Here is a 25,679-nt window from a genome sequence, read left to right as displayed (position 1 = left end):
CCATTGTCTTCTAGTCACCTCTATATATATTACATTGCCCTTTAAATTATCACTAATTTTCTGGTACGTCTAATGATGATTATTGTAATATTGTCCAGAGATCTTGCAGTACAGCAGAAGATGAGTGTCTTCATTACAAAAGTCTATATGAAAAGTCCCAACAGGAGATGAAAGAATTAACAGAAAGACATGCACAAGTAAGTGGAAAATTTACAGAAAAACTAAATAAATAGATGGTCATTAAAGTTGGTGGATATAACGGGCTTTACCTAGGGCAATAAAAGTTTTTGAAACAAGACTAGGTACATTACATTGTGCAGTTCCAAAAATTATCCTTACCCCACTCACGGAGGAATTTTTTTAAGACACCCCCCTACCCCCCAGAAATTCCAATTTTTTTCCATACAAACTCTGTAATTTTTGTTCTTTCTCTGACCCCCCTACTCTTTGGAAATTCCAAATTCCTCTGTGGGGTGGGTATAGATGATTTCTGGAACTACACATTGTAATATAAAGTAAGTTGTCCATGACTTGTGAAATTTACAATTTTTAAACAGACATTTTGGTCTAAACAAAGACCTTCATCAGTGTAACTGAAAGAGGTACAGTAGGTTGTAAGCCTACTGTCAGGGGTAGCTCTTTAGTTTATTGCCTTCCCACAAGGTGCCCCCGCCCCACCCTTACCTCAGTATTTTCAATTTTGATTCTATATCAAGTAAATAGTTGAATGGTAAAATATTCTTATATGATTCGAGTGATGTGTCTTGGAGATATCAAGGTTAATACTTCTAATATGTTAAATAATCAAAAGACTTGTCCGTTGCACCATAGTCAACCTGTCTTCATGTAAATGGAGTATGTGCAACAACTTAACCTTTACCAGCATTTTTAATAGTAGATTATTAATTATTATTCATTTCTCATGCAATAATAAAATTGTTAGAGACTGGAGGAAATGAGATCATTGCAAGAGCAAGTAGAAGAAGCAGAAAGAAGACATGCTGCTGTAGATGAACAGGTTAGGTCAAAAATCTACCAAAGGAATAAAGAAAATTGTCCACCTTTAGAGTTCTTTTTCCTTTAGATTTTATGCCTATTGGGAAATGATACTATTTTAATTTTTATTGCATGCTGTATTATTTTTGATCACTTTGTTGCATCCAAATTCCATGGCAGATCCAGTAGGCCTAAGAGGAAATAAAATTAGGTGTCCATCCACTTCCCATTGGAGTTAAATTAAGAATAATGAATAAATAGAAATGCATAGAAATCCAAGCAATATACTGCTTTTCTATGTAACATCCACTCCCTTAAAATCATCCTTGATCTGCCAGAGATTTTCATATCATTTTACCCCCCCACATTTCATAAAACACCACCTTAACTACAGCAAATGGGAGAATTCATCAATGCTACTAATAAAATTACCTTTTTTCATTCATCAATCATTTAGTTTTTGCCTAATCAGTAACAATCCTTGAAGTCTTGGTCAAAGCAAAATACTTTTCAGAACTGTGGGAATCATTTTCCCTAGAAGTTTCAATAGTATCTATTAAGATTAGGATTTATATTTTGATCAATTTAGTGTTTAATGTTTTGCAATATGAGTACATGGTACAAAAATATCAATAGATATATAGGAATATATTATATTATTCCCACTATACTCTAGAATTAACCTTGATTCTAGATAGAGCAAAGTCTTTTACTAACACTAGTAATTCATCAATGTTTTGAAACAAAAATGAGAATGCAAATAAGAGCCCAATAATAATACCATTATTTTTCAATTCTACTGACAAGTCCTTATGGCCTACTTACATGGTCTAAATCTAAGTGTCATTCTAAATCTATTCGGATTTACTACTCCATGGTGGATGGAAAGCTTAGCATGTTTTGCAACCCACTTGATAAGGCTACCAATATAGATCGAATTAGAATTTAAACGTTGAGTTGTGTGGAGGGAGGAAAAACCAGAGAACCTGGAGAAAACTCCTTACAGCACAGGAGAGAACCAACAAACAACTTAAGATCTAGTCATATACAACACCAAGCCTGATGGGACTCAAACCTGGGTCGCCTTGACCAGAGACGGGCTCTCTCACCAGTACACCACCTGTGCTTCCTATTGGTCACATTATTAGTTGCGTACATGACTGATATAGACCCAATACTGGGTTCACATCCATACTCTACAGGCTAATGAAGAAAGAAGGGAATTTCAAAGCAACTTGGAAGAAGCTAGGAAAAAAGAAGCAGCCTTTGCTGCTAGGGTATGTAAGGCACTATTTGTTCTACTGCACCTATGGCTCACTCTGTCACCTTGTTGTTTTGTCTAATAGAATCTTCTAAATATCAAACCAATTCAAGGTGCAAAAACTTGGATCCATTAGAAAGTAAATCATTATATCTGTATCTGTTAATCATCTAATTCTTTTAATATTTTGGCCTTTGCTTCTAGGCTATGTAACATAAGACACTATTTGTTTCATTGCACCTGTAATTTTGATAATGTTTATAAATGTCTCATAGAAAGCAAAAGAATTAAAAATGAAAAACATGGAATATCTTCTACTCTTACACTAGTGATCTGGCTTCATTTGTAAAACAGTGTACCTACGCACATGTAATTTCTTAGTTTAGAAATAATTAACTAATTATGGACTATTTAGTGACTAAAGCTGCTGATACAAAACTAACTTAATGATTTCCTTCTGTGCCTGTTAAAACCTTTAAGCACAAATCAATTCCCTCTTCCTTTTTCTTCATTTGGTAAAACACAGATTTCCTGCTGCATGTCTTATCATTTGTTTCTAGTTTCTTGCTATACTTGCTGTGTGAGTTCTCCCAGTGTTTGGAGTACCAATTCACTTTCACTGCCACTTTCTCATGATGCACATTCTTCAACAGTCAATCAATATTGTAGAAATGTATAATGTTATATGCATGTCTCCTCCCCTTGAAACTTTTTGAGAAAGCTCCACAAAGATAGTACTGAAACATGCCCAACACTCCCCTTCCTTGGGAATCTCAACGTCAAAAGGTTATGGATATTTCCTGAAACTATAGTTTTAACCAAAATTAATATGATATTATACGATCCCTTTGTTTATGGTTGGTCTAAAAGCTTCTTGGCACCCAAACACTTAAACCAATGTCAACATTTTATCTTATCTTTCAATCACAGACTGAATCTTTACAAGCTGAATGTGATTTTGCTAAAGAACAGCTAATTGCTATGAAAGGTATGTCAGATGCTTGAAGTAAGCTTTGTCCTTAGGTGCTATCCACAAGACTAAGTTATCGCCATCAATACTTGGATTGATCGTAATATATTGAATCATTTTTCCTGTTGTGTTTGGTCAATGCACTTACAATAATATATAATAACTATACAATATATTATAATGATTATACAATATATACTATTTTCCACAAAGAAATTGTTTTTGAAATGGAGTATATTTTATTAGCAAACTTAGCGACAATGTTTGCCTCTATTGTTGGCCCATTTTCAAAAAACATTATTAAAGAGGAAGCTGGAAAGAAAGTACAGAAGTTGTTTTTTTATTCTATTCAAGATGTTTTATTTGTTTGATTCAAAATATACCATGTGCTGAATGATTTCTCTTCAGCTTCAGTATCAGCATTGCTACAAAGGTTGAAGCACTAAAATTAGCTCATATAATGGGTGGCATTAATTTTGACTCTCTATATGGTTCTTTGCAGTGCAACTGGATAAGCGTAGAGAAGGAGTTCTGAAGTCAAGTGAATATCAATCAGACAATCCTAAGAAAGCCCAAGGTATGTGTAGTTACATTACTATTAAATTAATATTATTTCAGCATTTTATTGTTAATTAGATTATATTTAGCAATTATTCGACGAAGGCGGAGTGAATATCGGAGAATATTTACCAAGACGCGAATCTTCGAGCTGAGCCTGAGGCAAATAATTGTTTTAGCATATACCAACTTGTGTACAGAGTAATTTATTTTTTTAATACAAGGATTCAATAAAAACGAACAGAAACTTTTAGTTTGTGTGACAAATTCACGCATAACTTTTAGCAAAACTTTTAGGCCATGCTTTGTTGCCTTTTTAGTATTGATAGGAATGGCATTTACTTTCATTTTTCAATTTCCTCATCGGAAATTGTAGCAAAATGATTGCCGGCAGACGCCATTTTGTTGCTGACTCATTATTCCGAGATTCAGAGGTGAATATCATACAATATTCACCTCCAATTAACCAATGAGTGCACGTGTTCTTAGGAAATACACAAGTTGGTATATGCTAATGTATGATATGTTGTAAGTTTGTAGTGTAGTATTTTGTGATGTGCATGTAAGCATCTCCCAATAAAATATGTACAATATAAGTATTAAAATATTTTTCAATTATTTAACAACCTGTATACTTTCTGTCATTAGGGTGACTTGTTTTCCTTACAAACTAGTATAGAAAATATTAGTCTGTGGCCTTTTACTAATAGTGTCTAACTTTTAAACCAGTGACTTGATAACTCAACAATGCTCTTTGAAATTTTCAACCAAAAGCAGAACAGAATAACACTTAATATGGAATAAATATGGTTTTTGAGAAATAGTTTTAGGGCATTGTGTATAGTGCCTTCATCTGTACTTTACAACTGATAGAGAATCCATGGCTAGCTAATGTTTTAATTCAGAATTAAAATGTTTATATTTACATTGCATCCTTCTTTTCTTCTTTTCTTCTCTTTTTTGTTTTCTTTTCCTTCTTCTTTCAATTCTTTTTTCATTCCTTTTTTTTCTTTCTTACTTTCCCTTATTTTTAATTTCTCCTTTTCTTCTCTTTATTGTTACACTATTTTCATTTGTTTATTTTTTGCTTTCGCTTCCCTACTTCACTTCACTTCTCTATTTTCATTGAATTATTATTTTTTTGTCAACATCTAAATAATTGTTTACTAAATGCTATATATTTGGAAAAGGTACGAGATTAAACATTTAGCCAAAACTAAAAAAAATTATTTAGTGCAACTTAACAACTGCAACAAAATAGAGTAAGCTTCTGGTCTATCTTGGAATACATATTTTATGCCTTTTTTTCAATAGCTTAATTAATCTCTAAAGGTTTATGGTCAAAATTCCTGATTTGATTAATAGCCCTAGCGTATATATTACCACTACTCTAGTGATTGGGTGAATTTTACCTTCATTTGCATTAAACATATGGATGGCAGCCAAGTGTATGATAATCCGCGGACAATAATACAGACACATGCAACAGACATTCACACTCTGTACATACGTCTCCATCTTTAATAACTTTCCATGCTGCTTGGAAACAGCTCACAAATGTTGGAATAGCTCAAATAATAATGACAATAGCAATGGAAACTCTAGCTTCTTACAAGCTTGATAAGACATTGTTGGTAACAAATCCTGCCCCAGTTATTTATAGTTACTGCTTTGTCTACTTATCAGGTAGGATGGACCATATGAATTTTGTTTTAATATGCCGTTAGGAACTGAGATGTATGAAATATATGATTAACACAAGTGCAAGATAGACTCGTAATGAGCCTGAGTGTGTTCATTCTTCGCAAAATTTTAATGACAGCAATTTGCTAGATTTTTATAGTTTTTTTGTTGTTGAAAATATGCATTTTAATAGAATTTTTAATTTCGTGCAAAGGTCTCTGGTGCAACTAGATTTTTAAAAAAGCTGTGACCTGTAAGAAAGAAGATATTTGTCATGGCTGCAAAGCATCCAGTTAATATCAGCTGTGCACAAGAATTTAAAACAAAAGCCCACTGTATTATATTATTTGTCTATAAATAATACCTTACATCTAAGATATAATAATTATTATATATTTAAACTTCAACCTTTATTTCATAATGTAGTTGTGTTAATATATAATATTTAGTCTGGTGCCTCTTGGTGTAACATAAAAATGGAATTCCAGCACGAAATGTGAACCAAGAAAATAAAAGAAAAAGCAAATTTATTTGCTTTTATTGTTTTGTCTCCAAAACTTCAACTCAGAAACACCTTAAATTTGGCTAAAAAACAACAATTCTCTTAATTGTTTCCTTAAAAATTCTAAATGATTAAGGATTTTGAATCCAAAGTAGGGAATACTTTATTTTATTTTGAACAAAGTTCTATTGTAGTTCAGAACATATTTTGTCTTGATGATAATAACCTATATATTCTGTGGTGAAAAAGTTTTTATCTCATTTGAATAATTGATTGTGTGGTTGGCCATGACATGCCAGTTTGAAGGATCCAATTCTTGTTATACCTAAGGCAAGTCCTAAGGCATCAGGTTTAAATAAATATGCTAACATTTATCGATTGGCATCAATACATAATATACATTTAGAAGTAAAAATATTATGGCAGGTTTTTGCAGGTACCTGGGTACTGATATATTTATGGAGAGTTAACAACTCTGATGTATGGTATTCCATAAAACCTGGTATTTAATCTAGTGGATTGTCAGCAGTAAACCTTAGGTGGAATTGAACATAATTTATAGGTGAATTATTATTATTTTTGATAATTAAACCTAAAAATATCCAAGAAAATTTAATGCTGCTCTAAATTATTTGCAGATTTTTTTGATACCTGTCAAATTACATTCAATAATAAACTTTTAGCATTTAATTATCATAGATACATATGTCAAAGTCTGAATATATTTTGACTAGCTAAGGCTCAATTTACAAGCCAGCAATATAGGAATATATCATAGATGAATAAAATTAGATGTTCTCGGGTGTTTAGTGGACAAGATTTTTTATTAAGTGAGGTGTTGCATATCTTGTATTCTAACTAAACTACAGTACCATTATTTGAATCTGCTGATTAACAAATTCTGTTGAATTTGATAACACTATGATTAAACCTTTACTTTGCATTAATCTTAATATCTCACTTGCTGTTTGCACTATTTTTTATATATTATTACAAATGATTAGGTATATATATATTTAAGTAAAAAATGTTTTCATGTCTGAGTCAATGATTGCTTCTAAGTTATTCAGTAAATAAGACTGCTAATGAAGTAACTAATTTTGTTGTTTTGTATTTTCTGCTTTAGATTCTGAAGACCTGAATGATAAACCAATAGAATGTGTTGAGAACCTAGGTTCACAACTTGGACAAGAGCCTCAGTTATTTGAAGGTAAGGGCAGAGTAATTGCAGCTTGCAGTGTGTGTGTACAATTATAGGCATGTGTTGCTGTGATGTCCAAGTCCAGAAACATCCAGAGCAGGAGCATATTAATATGCAAGGCTGTGTTGCCCTCTTCCCATTAGCAGTTTATTTGTAGCATGCATGTTGGGGGAAAGGGAGGAAGGGAGGGAGGGAGGGATGAGTTTTTTGTACTTTTTATCTGATAATTGAGTCTTTCCTTCTTTCCCATAGAAACAGTAGTCTTTGCCAACGAAGTCCCTGAACAAAGCAGTAGTGATGATCTAAAAATACTGCAGGGTATAATCACTACCTTACTTTCTCTCTATTCCATTGCTTTTTCCCCCTTTTAGTCTGACATTATGAATAAAATCAAAATATTTTTTATTGCAGCAAAGCTGAATAAACTCGAGAATGAACTTGCATTAAAGAAGCAACATTTAGAAAGCTTTAAAGGTAAGAAATAATATGTAGATAGCTGTGGGCAACACAGTTCTTAGTTTTGAGACAATTCTGTGCTTCTGTCTTGATAGAATTTAGAAGTAAAATGCTATAGTGGTGTTTCTTCACCTGTGAAATACCATAGTCAGTAGTCAATTAGAGGTTGTAAAGTTTAATTGCATTGTTTTCCTTTGTGTCTATCTGAAAATGATCAAATTGACAATTACCTAATTGATAAATTGTATTTCACAGGTCAAATGAAATCACTCTAGATTTGAACTAGGCATTCTTGAAGTTTTGTTGTTCATCCTCTGCCTTCTCAGTTATATAAATTGAAATGTCCCTTAACAAATTAAACTATGCCGTAACCTTACCCTCTATTAACCTATTTAAAACTATAATCACTCACATTTTTATTTATATCTAACAGGACAACTCACAGAGACACAAGCTCTCTTTAAAGACAGCAAAGAGCAAGTCAAAGATCTTACTGGTGAGTGAATCCAAAATATATTGGAGTGTAGCATTAAACCTAAACATTCTTTACAGGAATTGCATTAAAAGCCAGCAATAGGTAAACTTCTGCATCTATTTTCAATATCTGAGGCTATTCTCCCATTCCATGTCCCAATCGATGTCCCAATCGTATGGCCACTTCATTTATACAAATGCCTTATTAATTAAACCATCTGCCTACTAGAAATGTTGAAGGCATCTCTTATTTAGCATTTGCAAATTATCTGTGCTTCTATTACATTTCAGATAAACTGTCTAAATCAAGAGAAGAAGCCACAGAAGATAAACTCAAAATCAGCAAGCTAGAAGGTACGGTACAGTCCAAAGTTTTTCAGGGTAAACTGCTTGTGTTGTGCATAGACCCAGCACATGGGATCTGTTCATACAGGTGGGATTCTACCATATACAGTTAAAGCTGTTAAAGTTAATGTTCCACACAGCATAAGAACTCATTAACTTTAACTTGGCTTCCTGGGGAGCTCCGACAGGAACAGTATCTCAATTCAGGAAATAAAAATACAAGAAAAATCATCTTGCCATACTGGAGGCCCATGAAAAATTTGATCATGTTTTGAACTCTACTACACAAATATTTCCTTCAACAATAAACACTATGGTAGAGATAAGCCATTACAAAAAAATGACAAAAATTGTTACATATAACTTTTTTTCCCAACAGAAGAGGTCATGGAATATCATCTACAGGCTGTTGACCAGCTTACATTTACTGATGGTCTTGACCATCAAGACGGTGATGAACGTAAGAATTTATATCTTTATAACGATTGACATATTATCCTGCTGGCAGAGATTACTTTTAACCCATTAGTGCCCAGGCCCGAAATCACTGGGGTGGGTTCTGTGCCCAAGCCAAAATGGAGTCTTCATCCATAATCACCACCATGATTTATTTGGATTTAGTTATATGAAAATCTATGTTATCAATGACCACACAAAAAAATTGAAAACTACACAGATGTTTAATCTCCAAGTCTATGGTAATAAAAAGGAAGATACATACATTTATTATATGACCCGTATCTGCCCGGGCGTGTGGTCTTGAAAAAAACTTTGGGAAAATGGTGTGAGCAGGGCCATACGGCTTTGAACGAGCAGGGATTTAAGAATCCGTACAGCCCTGCTAGAAACCTGCAAACGTATTATTTTTCTTTTCATGAGGGTCGTATGATAAAATGCTTATTGACTGAGTAAGGTTGGGCTGTACGGGAAAATATTTGGCTCTTTGTCATTTGTACGGAAGTCACTGCGCTTGGTCGGTATGGCATCACCACGAGCCAAATATTTTCCTGTACAGTCCTCCCACTCAGTCAATAAGTACATAGTATGAAGATAGAAAAATCTTTTAAGTAGCCAATAATGTCACTGATATTTTTGTTGTTGATCTCGGCCACTGGAGCGGCCTATGGGTGCCTTATGTAGAAGGCTACTCCAGTGGCCTATGGGCGCTAAAGGGTTCAGAGACTCTGCCAGCATTGTATTGACATTTGTTTATGTTTGTTTTGTGTTACTAAGTTGTTCCAGTTTTCTTAACTCTAATTTCTCATTAATTTTATTTCTTTCATTTATTTTTTTTAGAAAATTCTTCAAATAAAAACAGAGATATGTCAAGACTACAGATTCTTATAGGTTAGCTTATTATTCTCTCTGACTCATTTTTAATTAATAATAATAATAATAATAATAATGAAACGTTCTTAGAGACGCATTAATAATTCTCAATGAGTTTACAGAGTAAAACTTAAAAAAAGGTTCCTGCTATATACTCATCAAAACACAAATATTAATGTTCGTAGGCTTTACAAAATGAAAATGTCTTAAGTCCTGTTTTAAATGATGCGATTGTGTCGGCAGTTCTTAAATAAGTTGGTAGAGTGTTCCATAGTTTTGGGGCAATTCCTCTACTTTATGCCTAATTTTTTCTCATTTCAGAACATGTGTCATTCTCTTTAGAATAGTTGTATCCATTTCCATGTGTCTTCTCATTGCAATTGTTAAACAATGAAATGAATGTCATGGTCTGAAATGGGAAACATTGTATGCCCAAACTGAAGGGTTTTTTTACTCTCCTCTTTTTAATCATTAAAACCTGTGAATAATATTTAGTACTAATTAGTAGTAATTCATACAGAATCCTTTGCTTCCTATTGTTTGATTATTACTATTTAGTACTAAAAATTAGTATTTGTTTTACGGGTTTAGTGCGAGCACTCTATAGGGACATACAGTATTCTTGACTATATTTGTATTATCTATTAATAAAAACTACTATTGTCCAGTGACTTGCAGATGTATTGATGCAATTTTTCTTCCATTTAGATAAAATTCTAAAAGTTAATGGTCTAGTCAAAGAAAGAAGGAAAAGACTGCTTGAGTGGACAGGTACAGTTTCTGCATATTTCATTCCATTGCATATTCCATTCCAAAGAGTGCAAGAATGCATGTTGCTACTTTTATATAAAAATACACGCATAATGCATGTGTGCATGTCATTATCAAGCATACCATATGCAGACTCATTTTGGAAGGAAAGTACTAAGAGCATATCAGTTGAAGGGTGTACAATGTAACTAAACATGCTTATTGATTTTTGTAGAATCAGACGAAACTAAATTATCTGGTGTAAATGATGTTTTGTTGGCAAATTCTGATTTACCAGGTAAGGATATCTAACTTAAGTTTACTTCTCCAATGCATCCCTGGAGACATTGTCCCAACAAAACATCAATACTATCAATATCAAATCCTTTCTTGGCAGATTTAAGTTAGGACATTGCCAATGTAAAATGTGTTTCATCATGATGATGTACTTGCATAATAAAGAATAGTAGGATGGAATTAATTTCCAGCTACTGAACAATCCCTTTTATTTGATTTGACAGAAGATGAACGAGAGTCCAACCCTTTAAAGTTAGGTCTTGTTAGCATGCAAAACATAGAAGGTAAAATTAATGACATTTCTTCAGAAGTTACACTCACACTTCTAAAATCAAATGAACATCTTTATATTGTCGCATAAATGGTTACATTCCTTAAACCTCATGATACTCTAGCACATTGCTAAGCAATTTATTGTCTTTCAGATAATTTTTCTGAGATTGAAAAGTTAGTCGAAGCTGAACATGAACAAGGAAAACAATTAAGAGGTGAGCTTTGTAACACTCGTCATCTATGCTTTAAAACCCATAGCTAGGGCTTCAAATCTCAGCTTTAAATTTAAATTTAAATTTAAATTTTTCTCTTTTCTATTTCTTTTTGTTTCTTAGTTCAGTTAATTTGTTTATTTTCAGAAGAGCTCAAAAATGCTCAGGCTTACACTAAAGACTTCAAGCAGCAGATTTTAGACTTACGAGGTGATTTGATTGTTTTGAAGTACATCTGTTGCAAATTAATTTCAGAACTTGGCACTTCTAATACAAATTACATTGCACTAAAAATTACTTTCCATTTTTAAACTAACAAACAAACAAAAAAGACTTCCTTTATTAGCTTGGGTATACCATTTCTGATTTCTGATTAATAAATGGTATACCAGTATCCCAGAACTTTCAAAAATTATCAATCATCTTTTTTATAAATGATTTAAGTTGGCCAGGAATTTTGAAAAGTTGATTGTTAATGCTAGAAAAGGGTTAGTTTATTTATTTCATTTAAAAATAAAACCATCCCAGTTGCTGAAGATTAATGGTTGGGCAAATAGTTAGCATGTATTGCTGTTTTTGTATGCCTGGAAAATAGTACAAATTTTTTTAAGCTGCATGATATGATGCCATACCATTATAATATTTATGTACTATATTATTATTATAGCAAATAATGTATTGTGGTTGTTGGATGGCTCATACAAAAAATGGGAAGCCAATTTAGTGTTATTACACTTTACTGGAAAGTACTGGTATTCTGCATTCAGACAGTGTCATAGGTTTCCCACTTAAAAACTGTTACATCAAGGCAATGTTACACGAGAAGATTTGTAACTAAAATTTTTGCACTTGCACCCTTATGTGAAAAGTTTTTGATGCCATGTAGCATTCCAGACAGAATGATTTTTTAGAGTAATTTTAACTTCAACATGATGTGAGTTTTTTGATCTGAAGTAAGAAATCGTCTCATGTAACATTGTCTTTTCTAACTTTAGATTCCAAAATTGCATGAATTACACCATTACTGCATGGGGCACTATAAGGAGTTTTTGTTTCTTTTTGTTGTGTTACAGATAAATTATTAGAGGAACAAGAACTAACTAGGAAAAAGGATGAATATTTAGCTTCTCTTAGACGTGAGTGTGCTACATTCACTGTACTAGTATTTTACTAAATTTGAAACCCCCGCTCAGTTGGGCTGATGTGCCTGATGTAGTGCAAGTTTAGTCTGTCATAGTGAATAGACTTCTCTGATAACTTGAAATAGAAAGTTCTAAAAATGATTTTATTTGATCAAAAGAAAATACCACTATCAACTACCACTAGTATTAATTTAACAGTAGTGATAAAAGGGTAAAGTTTACACCGTGAAAAGATGAAAAAACTTACTGATGTTTTGGACACTAGCCCTTCATCAGACTAAAAGAGGAAAAGCCAATTTATTTTCTCCAACGAAGGACTAGCTTCCGAAATGTCAGTAAGTTTTTTCATTTTTTTACGGTGTAAAATTTACTCTTTTATCATGACTGTTTCATTAAAAACACCGATGCAGCTTACACTAGTTTTTAGCTAGTTATCTCTTAGTATTAATTTAGTACTGCAGACTTATATTTTATTGATAGGGGAATATAAAATCACTCTCACATTTAATTTGTCCTTTTCATAACCATTTCCAGTTCTCATCCCATTTTTTCATTCTTTTTTTCCACAGGTGAAATCAATGAACTTTCAAGAGAGAGAGACTTAATGCAAGTAGAAAAGAACTGTGAGCAACAAGCAGTTGAAGCTGCTAAGAATGCCGCCAGAGAGATGCAAAAACAAGCTGCTAAAAGTGCAGAGTCAGCAGGAAAAAATAAAGGTAGGTTTATATACTCTTATTTGTTATCGAGATTACCTGTCCAAAAGTTTTCTGTAGATTTTATTATCTTTTCCACCAAAAATTTTGTCATTAGAAGTCTTTGATTGATTTACTTTTTGTTATTTATTAACTCTTTGTTATTTTCAATTGTTTCTTTTTCTTCTTGTTTAGAGTTTTTTATTCTTATCCCGTATCATATTCTTGCATTTCAGTTGAGCTTAGCGCAATGTCAGAAGACAATCTTTCATTAAAACAAAAAATTCAAACCTTGGAAAGTGAGCTAAAAAAGTAAGTCAACAATGCACGAGTGATTGGTATTAATCATGTTATGTTAGTTATGATGATGATGTTAATGATGATAATGATAATAATGACTACGATGATGACAGTAATAATAACTAAAATTTATATAGTGCCATATCTAAGACCCTATGGCTAGCACTTCAAAATTACAATAAATAGAATATAATAATATATATATCAACTAACATAAAAAATATAATAAAATATACAACTAACTAATGCACCCAGCTGATCTGAGAAAAAATGTAAGCCAATCACTCAGAATCACGAAATTTGCAAAATTGAGGTATCACTTTTCCTCTTGAAAGCATATTGCTAATGAGCACTTGATAACAGGAACACAATAATGAATGAATTTCTATTTTTTTTGTTATGATTATGTTTTTATTTTTCACTGGTCAGTTTTCACAGGCTTCATGACACCTCATTTTTGCAGTGACACCATTGCCACATAACTGTTTCAGATTAGCTGGATGTTAGATGTAAACAAAATATCAATTATAGAGACTAGTATGGTCTGTGCTGGCTCAAAGATTAACTTTGATTTATGATGATATTCCCTTATCTCAGTCTAATCCATGATGATCATTTATCTGACTCTGTTTGAACTGCTTTATGTAATAGATATCGCCGAGAGAATAACAGGTTATCTGCCGATTATGCAAAGCTACAAGGATCACACAGGGATCTTGAACTGCAAAGTAGAGCCCAGCATGAAAAACAGATAAAGCAACAGGTAATGGTCAATGCAGTATTAGTATATAGACCTCTTGAGCTTGGGAATGTCTTGTCTATTTCAGACCGCATGTCATTCCCTAGAATATTATGTCTTTGCTTATTAACTGTTTCACTTTAAAAGACACATAAATATAGATACAATATATTGTCAAGAGAATGACACATGGTCTGAAACAGGAAAACGTTGCGCCCAAGCTAAATGTGTTTGCGTCTCTCCTACACCCTGTGTTTTTTACGTGGAATATATGACATAAAAATCTTCTGTGTGAAGGAAGGTAGTGACTAAGCACAGAAAGAGGTCTATTGTGCAGGTCCCAGCAGTTTGGTTAGATAAGACTTACAAGGAGATGCATAATATTCATTCATCTGCAAGATGGCAATTTATTGATCAAATCAATATAAGATAGTAATACTTGCATGTGATTATTAAAGGCAATAGTCAACTTCTTCCTTTTGTGCTATAATGTCTAGTAAATGCTGTGCACATGTGCAATAAGTAACATTCTTTAAGTAAAATATGCACACTTAACACTGCTGCATGTAATTTCTCTCAGCATGCACTGCGCAATAAGATGGAGCTTGAAGCACAGGAAAAACAGGAGTCCATGAAACAGGTGTGCACAATAGATATTCTGCAGTCAGCGCTATCCTCGACATTCTCCTTCTCTCATTCTTTGTGCTTGCATTATCATAATTTTAAAGGTCAAACTAAGCCATTATTTTCATAAGCTTCCCTTATTGCAGTTTATTAAGACACCTAATGATTCATGATTCATTCTTGGTTGGATCAATGGATTACTTCCATGATATGGCAGCCATCTTGAATTGCAAGGCATTATGGGACGTCTAAGGGGGCTAATAAAGCTTTGTTACACACCACAAGAAAATACAACAAAAGTCACATTAAGGGACACATTGTTCACCTTTACCCATAAATGAAAGACAAGCACATAGCTCTATATATTTTCCTTCATCTTTGTTTTGTTTTGTCCCCCTGATAATATGGTTGCAGTAGTCCATTAATTTGGTTGTTACTGATAGACTTTTTAGATAAACATATTTTTAATATAATGCATACTGTATCATTGCAAGCACAAATTATATCATCTTTTGTTATCTTTTAATGGGCCCTGCAGTTTTTTTAATCCATAGTAATAATTAAGGTAGCTATTTTGTTACATTTTGTTTAAGAAATCAACTGTGGGAGAAAAACTGCAATCCACAGAAGAAACAAAACTACAAGAGGCAGAATGGCGTAAGAATATAAAGGAGGAACAAGACAAAGTCAGTAAGATGGTAAGAAGATAATAATTAAATTGATGCTGTTCTAAGGACTTGGAAGTAGTTTCAGTTTCACACGCTTCTGATTCCATCTCTAGTGTGAACCAGCCTTTACTGCAATTTTCATAAGCATGCAAACCCTGTGTCTCTGAGTATCATGCTGAAATTTGGTTTTTTGCTGCCGCCAGTCAAAAGTATGAAAGGTACTGACTGATTGGGTTTGATTGACGGCAACGAAAAACCAAATTTTAGTGTGCAGCTTGCAGACAGAGTTCGCATGTTTATGAAAATTTCAGTAAGTCAGAACCCAAATCACTCAAAATTATTCTTCCGTCTTTAGAGTTACAGCCATTCTCAATCACACGCCCCCTAGCAATTGTTTTTGTCGTGATGAAGAAGGTTTTGGTGGACTTTAATCACAAGGCGTTTCCATAACATTGTTGGAAAACACAAAGCTATAAGGGCACGTGCCTATAGAATGTCATGCAAACGCCTTGATTGACGTCCACCAAAAGCTTCTTTGTCACAACAAAAATAATCGCTAGAGTGGCACGTGTAATTGAGAGTGGCTGTAACTGGGATGAAGAAAAATAAAAACTTCTCTATCTGAATATACTATTACGGATGTTATAACCACTAATGACTTAAAGAATTCTAAATAAAAAATCTGAATAAAACATTTGGAGTTACAGTAATGTCATTTCAAAAATACTTTACTTTTGCAAATTAAAATCTATTATTATTATTATTGACTAATGATTATTATTTCATCTTGATGTTTCAGCAATCATACCTTCTCTCTCTTATTGCTGTCATATTTGCCATGATCCTGGTCTACGCTCTAGACTTCATCTCTGTGTCAAGAGGACGTCGTTTGGGAGGCAGTTAACAATCAAGGCATCACTATACAAAAAAACCTTATTTGCACAACTGGAAAGATGTCAAAAGATTTCTGTGTACAGCCCCTGCTTGGTTCCTGATGTAGAACCTGTGTGAACCATGCCCTTGTCATCAAAAATTGGACTACTTGGGGCAAGAGAGGCAGTGATTCTATACCTATGATTGTTTGAATGTGTGATAGTTATTTCAGTTCAAAAAAAATGCCCTAACTCAGACATTTTTGAGAATGATTTACCATACCTGTTAGTTCTCTGTCTTGTGCAAAACATGCCTATGTGTTGTGCTTTACAGGTTGTTGAAAGTTCTACCGATTAATGATGTTGGGTCAAGAGAACTCAAGTTAATCTTATGCACCATTTCATACACCATGGACTTTGGCTTTCTACCTATGACCTAATTATCATACAGAATGCTGTTTTATATTATCAAATCAAATGTATAATATAGCTAGTAATGAACCTTTCTTAAAATTACCTTGGATGTTAGGCTAACGGCAAAATACCAAAGAAATCAAACCTTTTTTTAAGGGAATTTGGAATTTTTTCAATGGAATTTCTTAATGTGTTAGCCTCGCATTGAAGATAATAAATTAATTTTTAGGGGGTCTATTAGTCTATTGGTCAATTAGTCCCCTATTAGTGTCGTCATGAGGCGCTCACTCCCTTACACAATAGGGGCGGTGTATTAGACTATTGTGTCTTAAATACAATGCCAGAGATTAATCTATTCTACTGTTTTCTGCCCATATTTCAACTGGCTACTATGTTGTCTAGTGTATATATGAACAAAATAACTAATTACAGCATTATCAAACACGTTTTTGGCTCAACATATGCCATAACAAATTGATTATATTGGTTATTTTCTATTTGATATTTGGAGTTTTTGTATATGATTATTTTCTATGTGTTCATTCTCTTTTGTTGATTTCAAATTATGGAGTTTGCTAGGAAAGGTGACAAATGATTTAATAAAGTATCACTGCAAAAGATATTGTTTTACACTGGTTTGGCAATGATTATATCTAGGGGATATTACACTGTGTATTTTCAATCTTAATCATGATATCTTTGACACCTTGTCACCATGAAATGTACCAAGTGTCAAGATTTCTTTACAGAGCTTGCATGATTTAATCCAGAAATATCATTGACAGCTTGCCAACCAAATCAGTTTCTTCCATAACTATTTGTTACTAGGGGGCATGGGGGGGGGATATACCACTCCCATTTCCCAGCCAATTTTTTTTAAACAAATCCCACTTTCCAGCTTCCAAATGCCCCCAATTTTTTTCTTTACTGAAATTGTTCCATTCCCAATTAGTGCATGATGGGGATGATACATGATGATGATGCATGATGGTGCATTATATTGAAATGATCAATAAAATAATACATAATGATGTTGATGATGATGCCTGATAATGAAAAACATGATAATGATATGATACATGATAATGATATCGATGATGCATGGAACTTGTAAATGAAAGCAAGAAAGAATAAAATAATTTTATTATGAATGGCGTGAGGATGGATAGATGGATGATGGGTGGGTGGATGGATGGATGGATGGGTGAAATGAATAAAATAAATTGATGAGATGGTAGATGGATGGATGGATGGATGGATGGATAGGTGAAATGGATAAAATGGATGATACGGATAAGATGGATTGATATATATTTTATAGGTATTTTACAACCACCACTACCTAAAAGGGCTCGATCTTCCATGAGGCTCCCTCGACACATACTACCATTACATTCTATATTTACAATATATGACACTTAACTCACATGTTGCTTTTTACAGAGGGAGGAAACCAGAGATCCCGGATAAAACCCTCGTGGCAAGGAAGTGAACAACATCAAACAAACTCAACTCACATATGATCCAGTCTGGACCAGGGCTCAAACCCGGACAACAGTGGTGAGAGGCAAGTGATAAACCGCTATGCCATCCATGCCACCCATGATCTCTGCACATCAGCTGCATTAAACTTGTAAGCTTGTAAGTACTAAGCTTGTTTATGTATAGGTACTTGGTCATCATCATCGCCATGGGCTTCCTGTGGTAGTGAAGCACGTGTACCCATCATGCTTCATGGTATCTTTGACAAGAACAAACAAGATGGCGGGCGGAGTGCGACTTCGAGGAGGGGAAAGAAACTTCGACCATTACACGGTAAGAAATGCTTCAAAACTAGACTAGACTAGACAAACATTAATATAAGATTGAGTTCTTCACCTGTATGAATTCATTTGAGGCTTTCTAAAAATTTTCGCCGTTAAATAAGCATTTGCATCATGCTTCAGGGTCTCTGAAAAGAAGAAACAAGATGGCGGCTGGAGTGAAGCTTCGAGGTGTGAACAGAAACTTCGACCATTACACGGTAAGAAATGCTTCAAAACTAGGCTAGACTAGACAAACCTTAAGATAAGATTGAGTTCTTCCCCTGCATGAATTTATTTGAGGTTTTCTAGAATTTTTCGCTGCTTAAATAAGCATTTAATTCTGACATCTTGTTTGGTTGTTGCACGTGGTAGACTTTCAAGGCTAAAAGTTTTGCTAACTTTCTTGTTCCGACTTCAAAAACCTTTCTATAGCATAAATGCAAAAAGAATTCAAAGCTAGTTTAGATATGATTTTCCTTTTTTCAGTAAAAATGCGAATATTTGTAACCTACTTCCAACGACAAATTATGTTGGTAATTTTTCTTCCTTTTCCTAAAAAAAAAGACAGTTAAAGCATTAAGTCCAATTTTACGGAATTGCTTTTATTTCAGTAAAAACTACGGTCAACACAATATTTTTTGTCAGAAGGGAGTGGTTGACAAATTCTCCTTTGTAGGGCACCCCTAAGGCCCCATCCACACTATGCCGGATAAATTTGAATCCGAAGTTTTATTTATTCGGTTAGGCCTACCGTCCACACTAGTCCGGGCAAATCCGGAACAATTCTTCACTGAAAACGAATTTTTTTGAATACGGTCTCCAGAGTGGAACAATTTGAAAACACTGGCTACTAGCTGCATTAGTATAGATGTAGAACATTTTGTATCCGAAATTTTTCGAATACAATGACGTCATGATTGTCATGGGAACATGGCGGGAAGGCTAAAATTTGACCGCGGGCTCAATTTCAGCTTCGATGCACATGCTCAGATGTGCAATGAAGCGTTTTTGCCGCCTCTGCTCGGACTAGTGTGGACACGAAACATTTTATGCGTTTTCATGTGTGGACGGAAAACTTTTTTTTCAGTTTCAGTGGGAAAGTTGCAGATTCAAATTTATCCGGCATAGTGTGGACAGGGCCTAAGACTTCCCTTGTAATATGACTCCATGCTCCATTGTACTTAAAAAAAATGGTCCAATTGTTTTTATTGTATAAAATGAAGGGTCCCCTAGTCTTTACTTAACTTGGAGGACCATCATACTGACACTTTTATTGTTTTTTTAGTGGAATCATCAAGGAAAGAAAGACTAGCTGAATCTATAAGTGTTAGTCTTAGATGTTATTTAGTAAAATTACACCAGCGAAAACAATTTCCTTTGAATTGATTGAGCACCAATGTAATTTTACTAAATACTTATTCACCAATTATTGAGTGGATTCTGGTTGGTATTTGCCTCAAATATTGGCTGATCTTCACTTTGTCTTTGGTGAATAATCTTTAATATTAAATTTATCTACATATAATGCTTTGTTGTATGTAGATTTGTTTTCACCACTTTAAGAATTAGACCTTATAATATCAAAGGTTGTGCAAGCTTTTCGTTACAAATGAAAAGTGACCACAACTTTTGAATTTTCTTACAATTTACTAAATGCTGGTAACTTATGCACATATAATGTCTCCTTTGGACCTGATGACTGGCTGGCTTGGATCAACTCTACATATTATGATATATATTTGATTGATGTATTATTTTGATTGCCTTTTATTGCATTTGACTAATATTTATTGATCTTGATTTTTTGTCATGTACATGAAAAAGTTTCTTTCAAAATTTTGTGTATTTGCAATCTACTTTTATTTTTCCCATGAGGCAAGTGTTAGTTAAGTATTTTGCATTTGAGTTTGAAGGATTTTCATTGCTCTAAGACATCACCTTTTTCCCATCCTTCCTTTGGCTTTCGAATCAGATTTGGCAAATTCCATGAAAATCACAAAATTTAGAAAAATGCTTTTTCCTAAACAATTTCATTGTTTGACATGCTTCCATCTGTACAGTATGCTATCACTTTACTAAAAATATGTTTTTGTTTTTAAATTAAAGAGAGAGAAAAAAATACACAAATATCTCTTTTTGGCTTTCAACTTGGTTTATTAATTTTGTAACTTGTTCTGCTACCATGGTTAGTGACAGGATACTGTATATATCATGATGATTGTTATTCTCATTGATGCATTAGAAGCATATTTGATTGTGTGGTTCTATTTTCTTTGATCACCATATATTATGATGCTTTAATAAACATTTGCCTGCTACATTCTGCACTCCTGGTTCACTCCCTTCAACATGGTAAGTCAAGTGCATAATTTACCAGCATTAAGTCTTGTATTTTTCCACCAATGTCCTCTTTTATCATCCAGTTGTTTTTCTGAATATCTTACATTGCTATTTAAAGATATGGTAGACCATGTATTTTGGTGTTACATTCATTTCAAGTTATCCAGAGGATGTTGGTTGGAAGGTACAATTTTCTAAATTACTTTTCTCCGACAAGTTCTTAGTTACCTTACAAACACTAAAACTTGCAGAGCAACAGATGAGTCATTTGAATTAATTCACTCAAATACGTTCAACAAAGTATCATGGTCAAGAGATTTATGTTCTACCAAAGACAATTTCTCATTTAGTACAGTTAGTACAAATTGAACTTATTTTGTACTACTGTAGTCAACTTATTGGCCCATTACCTGTTGCAAGTGGTTGTAGTGTTTGTACTCTTCAGTGGGATTGTTTCTCTAGAAATGGTTCCATTTATTCTTAGAGTGGTGAAGATGTATTAACTTAGGACTATGAGTGGACACACCAATGGCCAGATAGAAATACTATCTAAATATTTTCATTTTTGGCCTTCTTTTACATTGTTTGGCTAGAACCTAAAGACATAAAAAGATGAATGCCTTTTTTAAAGGGTTCTCCAAGAATTGTGAAAAATTCTTTTCTCCCAGAGCTCCAACTGTTATGGTATTTCTTTGCACGATGTCTTCAATCTTGATGTTTCCTTCAAGATTCAGTATCTATTTTTGGTTCCATTTACTTAATCACCAATGTTGAAAGTCTCAAAACAATAAGTGATTTGATTTTTCTCCATAAAATTTACCTAGTACTGATAAACCTGATCAGAAAAAATACAAACAAACAAGAAGTAATTTGGCATCAGTATTTCACCGGGCTTGGTGTGTTCATCTCATAGTCTGACAAAGGTGTTGCTTGAGTTAAAAGTACAACAAGAGATAACAAATGGTATACTAAAACTAAGTTGATTTCTGTCTGACTCTGAAAAGAGATTTATTCGTAAAAATGATTTCAAATTCAAAATTTTATTTTACAAGTCAAATTATATGTTGCCATGTTTCAGGCACTGGAATGATTAACTGAAATAATTGAAAACATTGTCTTTTAAATTAATTCACATTAAGGTGGCTCAATAGCATTTTCTTGACACTACCTTTGGACTTTAACAAATTGCAAATACCCATTTGGAAACAATTTATTGAAAGAAATTCAAATTGTGCATACTCGGTTGCAAACAATATATTGAAAGGGAACCTTTTCAAACCAGCTTATGTTTTATCATAGTAAGAAGGATTGGTCAGCATAAAATACCATTTGTAACTCTTGCTGTAATGCAGAATAGACTGTAGGATTGAGTAAACCATGGTACAGTCTTGGGGTACCAGGATAAGCTGACTCTGATCTCATCCTAAAAGCATACTATAACACACCATGCTATACCTTGCCGTACACCATGGTTGGCTGCGATCCTGCGAAGTCTATTCTGTTACAAGTACTGGTAAGGCTCAGTGTGGACATGGAACTTTTCATTGATCAAATATTAAGTGTTGGGGTGAGGTATCTAAAATCGGTCATCGAAAAGAAACCATCGAAAATTGAGACTTTAGGAATTTCATAAAGCTCCATGCAAGCTACCCTCTAATCAGTTTAAGGCAGCTTTTTTCAAATTGAAAAAAAGTTCCATGTCTTAGCTGGGCCAAATTATTGCTATATACTAGGCATAAAACTGGTGTTCACCATCGTTAAATTTTTCATTTAAAAAATCTAAATTTCTCCAATGATCTCACTAAAAATATCACTTCGTATTGGGAATATATTTTGTTTTGGGTACTACAATTGGATTTGAATTCTTTTTAACAAAGTACAACATCAGTTTTATGCCTTTTTTAGCATTCAATATCAGTCTTTTAATCAAGCAACACCTATGTCTTGAGAATCGTAATCAAATGCATTGTCCCTGAGGTCATCAGTTCATCCTATGCCAAACCCTTAAGGGTGGCCCTTAACACTTTGTTGAGGGCCATTTTTTCTTAAGGGGAGGGTAGGTTTGAACTTTTGATCTCAGGGACCTTCGCCTAATTACCCTAGGGGCAAAAAAAATCACAAAAAGACTTAGTATATATTTTTTCAAAATTTATGGGGATTTTTTACTTTTTTTCACAATTTTTTATTTTTTTTATTGCCAATTTGATTTTTTTTAATTTTTAAAGCCAATTTGAATTTTTTTTCTTTAAAGCCCATTTCTGTTTTTTTTTTTTTTTTTTTGAGCCAATCCTTCTTACCTTGTCTGTGCATTCCAGACTTGCCTTGTTCCTTGCTTGTGGGTGGCTGTCTTTATGCTTGTCCAATTTTTCATCTGAGAACCTAGACCTTACCTGGATTTGAACCCTTACCTTCAACTTGCCTCTTGTCCATTAGCCTGTGCACTTGTGCTGTATACTGTTGGTTTATTTGTTGAAGTTAATGGTATTGATGTACCTTAAGTCATAGGGCTTTGTAATGCCTGGAATTAATTACTGAATAAAATTCTTATAAATATTTAATGTCTTGTTTATTGTCTGAACGAAACAAAGGGGTAATTAGCAGAATAAAGGAAGGGGATTAGATGGGTGGGGTAGAGGTGGTAAGCTAGCCAAAGGGTAAAGGTGCTAAAGAGACAAAGAGGTGCTTAGGGGAATAAGATGGGTGGGGTAGAGGTGGTAAGCTAGCCAAAGGGTAAAGGTGCTAAAGAGACAAAGAGGTGCTTAGGGGAATAAGATGGGTGGGGTAGAGGTGGTAAGGTAGGCAAAGGGTAAAAGTGACAGAGGTGCAAATGGGTGTGGTGCAGTGAGCTAAGCAGGGCTAAGGTTGTATGTGACAAGCCTGAAAATTTCTAAGTTTTTGGGCGGGGAAAAGCTTTGATCCATGGAGCAGATCACGTGACAAAAAGCCTAAAAAAAATTCTAAGTTTTTTGGCGGGAAAAAAAACGAAAATTTGAAAAGGGGTTAACCACGAAATAAACAAACACCAAAATATTGTAAAACTCGTTTATTATACAACGTTAAAACACATACATGTAAAACATTCAAACTTCACGGGGAGAAAAACGGTAAAAAAACCTGATATTTTGTATAACCTGACGCTTACATAACCAATAATAACACGTAGATTGAATATCGGACTCGTTCTTGTTAGCAGAATTGAAAAAGCCTCTTGAATTTTCGATTCATTCCTATGATGGCGTCCATGATTCGGTAGCCTAATAAAAATTAATAGATAAATTGAATAAATAGATAGATAAAGAACGAAAGAAACAAGACAATGAATGAATGTTTTCTATATATGAATCTAGGAATGAAATATGGGGGAGGGGGTGGAATAACTTACAGAGATATTCTTTTTCTACGGGTTATTGACTAGGTACAACTGAATATAATACAATATAGTAAAAGCCCGCGTATAAGAACCTATATTTTTCCATGTTAGCCTAAAAAGGTTGTTATATAAATGTTGTTAACTGCAGTTCTTATTTTCTTTTAAAAAAGTGATTTGTTTTTGGTGGTGTGGTTTAATATATAAGTAAGGCATAAAGCTTCTCCAAATGACTGCAATCTAAGCAAAAACAAACCTATATGCAGTTTAAAGCTACATTGTATGTAATTTCTTTGAAGATCTTATTGTCTTTGATTTATATCTTTTTAGTTTTGTCCCTATTCGATCAAAGAAGAGCCTACTTTGAAATTAAACCTAAAACAGTCTAAGTTCCTATCGGCGCGGGTTTGTACAGTGTTTCTCAACAGTCAAATAAAGACATAATACGAAGGAAGCCATTAAGCTGTTTAATAATCGTTTTTCAACATTGGCGAGCAAAAAAATACTCAAAAATCAACGATTTTCACTTAGTTTTCTATTCCTGGTAGTTAAACAAAGTTTATATTTCACTTTACCTTTCGTTTCATACGTCTAGGATCTTTATTACGGCTGGTTTCTTGACATTTTTGGAACACTTTGATGGCTTCTTGTCGTTCAGTTCAAAATGGCGGAACATAAAAAGTTTGTTAGATGTCCACGAACCCCTTGAGAATAAAAAATCTGCAAGAAAAAGAAAATTAGACTCTTAAAAAGCGTGCTTTATACAAAAACACCTTTCGTCTTTAGAGGCTTTAGACTGGCCACTCCCTTGAGTATCATGTCTTTGTCTCTATTGACAATGAATCAGTGCCCCACGAATTCCAAATTAAATGGCGCGGTTTATACCTCATCAGAAAATTAAAATGTTTGTTTAAAAAATGCCTTAAAAAGCAGTTTTAAAGTAACAGTGAATTTAATACTTTTTGAAACAAATGCCTTATGTTTTTACATACGGCATTTTCTTACTTTTAATTTTTAGGAAATTTCCATTTCATAAAATTGTGGTACCCCTATGCCGGTACCATGAACTAGTACCCAACATTTTAAAAGTCGCGTTTTCGTAAATAAATAAATAAAAATGCAATAATTTCTTATTCACATACCATCTTAATTAAACCCTCCATAGAACTTCCAAAAGTGCTAGGTGGATCAGAAAATCCTTTCTTTGCTTAAATCTTGGCACAAAAAAATTTAGACATTTTGCAGTAATTTATAGAAAACTAGGCTTCTAAAGTTTCCTAAAGTTGCAGCCCTTAAAATTGCGCTTTCAAGTTCAAGTTCTGCTTGTATTTTTATTCAGAATAACGCGATTGGTTAACTACAACCTTAAACAAATGCAAACCTCCGCAAACCACAGGCATCCCAAACTG

At 33.6% G+C, this 25,679-nt stretch overlaps 1 protein-coding gene and 2 long non-coding RNA genes across 11 annotated transcripts in view; 2 read left to right on the top strand and 1 right to left on the bottom strand.

Moving 5' to 3' along the window:
- Nucleotides 1-17,909, top strand: part of LOC116305898 (uncharacterized) — a 30,571-nt gene extending 12,662 nt beyond the window's left edge. For 2 of the 9 annotated variants that reach the window (XM_089035317.1, XM_089035325.1), the window contains 24 exons: nt 99-197; nt 944-1,018; nt 2,199-2,273; nt 3,188-3,245; nt 3,730-3,804; nt 7,097-7,180; nt 7,424-7,489; nt 7,583-7,645; nt 8,061-8,123; nt 8,393-8,455; nt 8,826-8,906; nt 9,743-9,793; nt 10,484-10,546; nt 10,761-10,823; nt 11,047-11,106; nt 11,248-11,310; nt 11,455-11,517; nt 12,381-12,443; nt 13,019-13,165; nt 13,378-13,453; nt 14,093-14,204; nt 14,761-14,820; nt 15,398-15,502; nt 16,272-17,909. In XM_089035317.1, the coding sequence (XP_088891443.1) occupies nt 99-197; nt 944-1,018; nt 2,199-2,273; nt 3,188-3,245; nt 3,730-3,804; nt 7,097-7,180; nt 7,424-7,489; nt 7,583-7,645; nt 8,061-8,123; nt 8,393-8,455; nt 8,826-8,906; nt 9,743-9,793; nt 10,484-10,546; nt 10,761-10,823; nt 11,047-11,106; nt 11,248-11,310; nt 11,455-11,517; nt 12,381-12,443; nt 13,019-13,165; nt 13,378-13,453; nt 14,093-14,204; nt 14,761-14,820; nt 15,398-15,502; nt 16,272-16,376 (1,833 nt within the window). In that variant the 3' untranslated portion in view covers nt 16,377-17,909. The remainder of the gene's footprint in view (nt 1-98; nt 198-943; nt 1,019-2,198; nt 2,274-3,187; nt 3,246-3,729; nt 3,805-7,096; nt 7,181-7,423; nt 7,490-7,582; nt 7,646-8,060; nt 8,124-8,392; nt 8,456-8,825; nt 8,907-9,742; nt 9,794-10,483; nt 10,547-10,760; nt 10,824-11,046; nt 11,107-11,247; nt 11,311-11,454; nt 11,518-12,380; nt 12,444-13,018; nt 13,166-13,377; nt 13,454-14,092; nt 14,205-14,760; nt 14,821-15,397; nt 15,503-16,271) is intronic. The other 7 variants (XM_089035318.1, XM_089035323.1, XM_089035321.1 and 4 more) reach the window with 7 other exon arrangements.
- Nucleotides 17,910-18,439: 530 nt separating this feature from the next.
- Nucleotides 18,440-23,461, top strand: LOC116305928 (uncharacterized). Its single transcript, XR_004198209.2, has 3 exons — nt 18,440-18,573; nt 18,705-18,781; nt 19,849-23,461. It is a non-coding gene; the product is annotated as an uncharacterized LOC116305928 (long non-coding RNA).
- A 472-nt stretch (nt 23,462-23,933) lies between these two features.
- Nucleotides 23,934-24,960, bottom strand: LOC148908747 (uncharacterized). The gene is made up of 2 exons (XR_016120677.1): nt 24,846-24,960; nt 23,934-24,157 (listed from the first exon to the last, which is right to left on the bottom strand). It is a non-coding gene; the product is annotated as an uncharacterized LOC148908747 (long non-coding RNA).
- Between the last annotated feature and the right edge of the window lie 719 nt (nt 24,961-25,679).

The sequence above is a fragment of the Actinia tenebrosa genome, unplaced genomic scaffold (genome assembly GCF_029948245.1).
Source record: "Actinia tenebrosa isolate PJP-AT-01 unplaced genomic scaffold, QUT_ActTen_1.0 PGA_scaffold3__52_contigs__length_22856419, whole genome shotgun sequence".
Taxonomy (NCBI): domain Eukaryota; kingdom Metazoa; phylum Cnidaria; class Anthozoa; order Actiniaria; family Actiniidae; genus Actinia; species Actinia tenebrosa.
The sequence above is the reverse complement of the archived record's forward strand: the minus strand, read 5'-3'. Positions and strand labels throughout refer to the sequence as shown.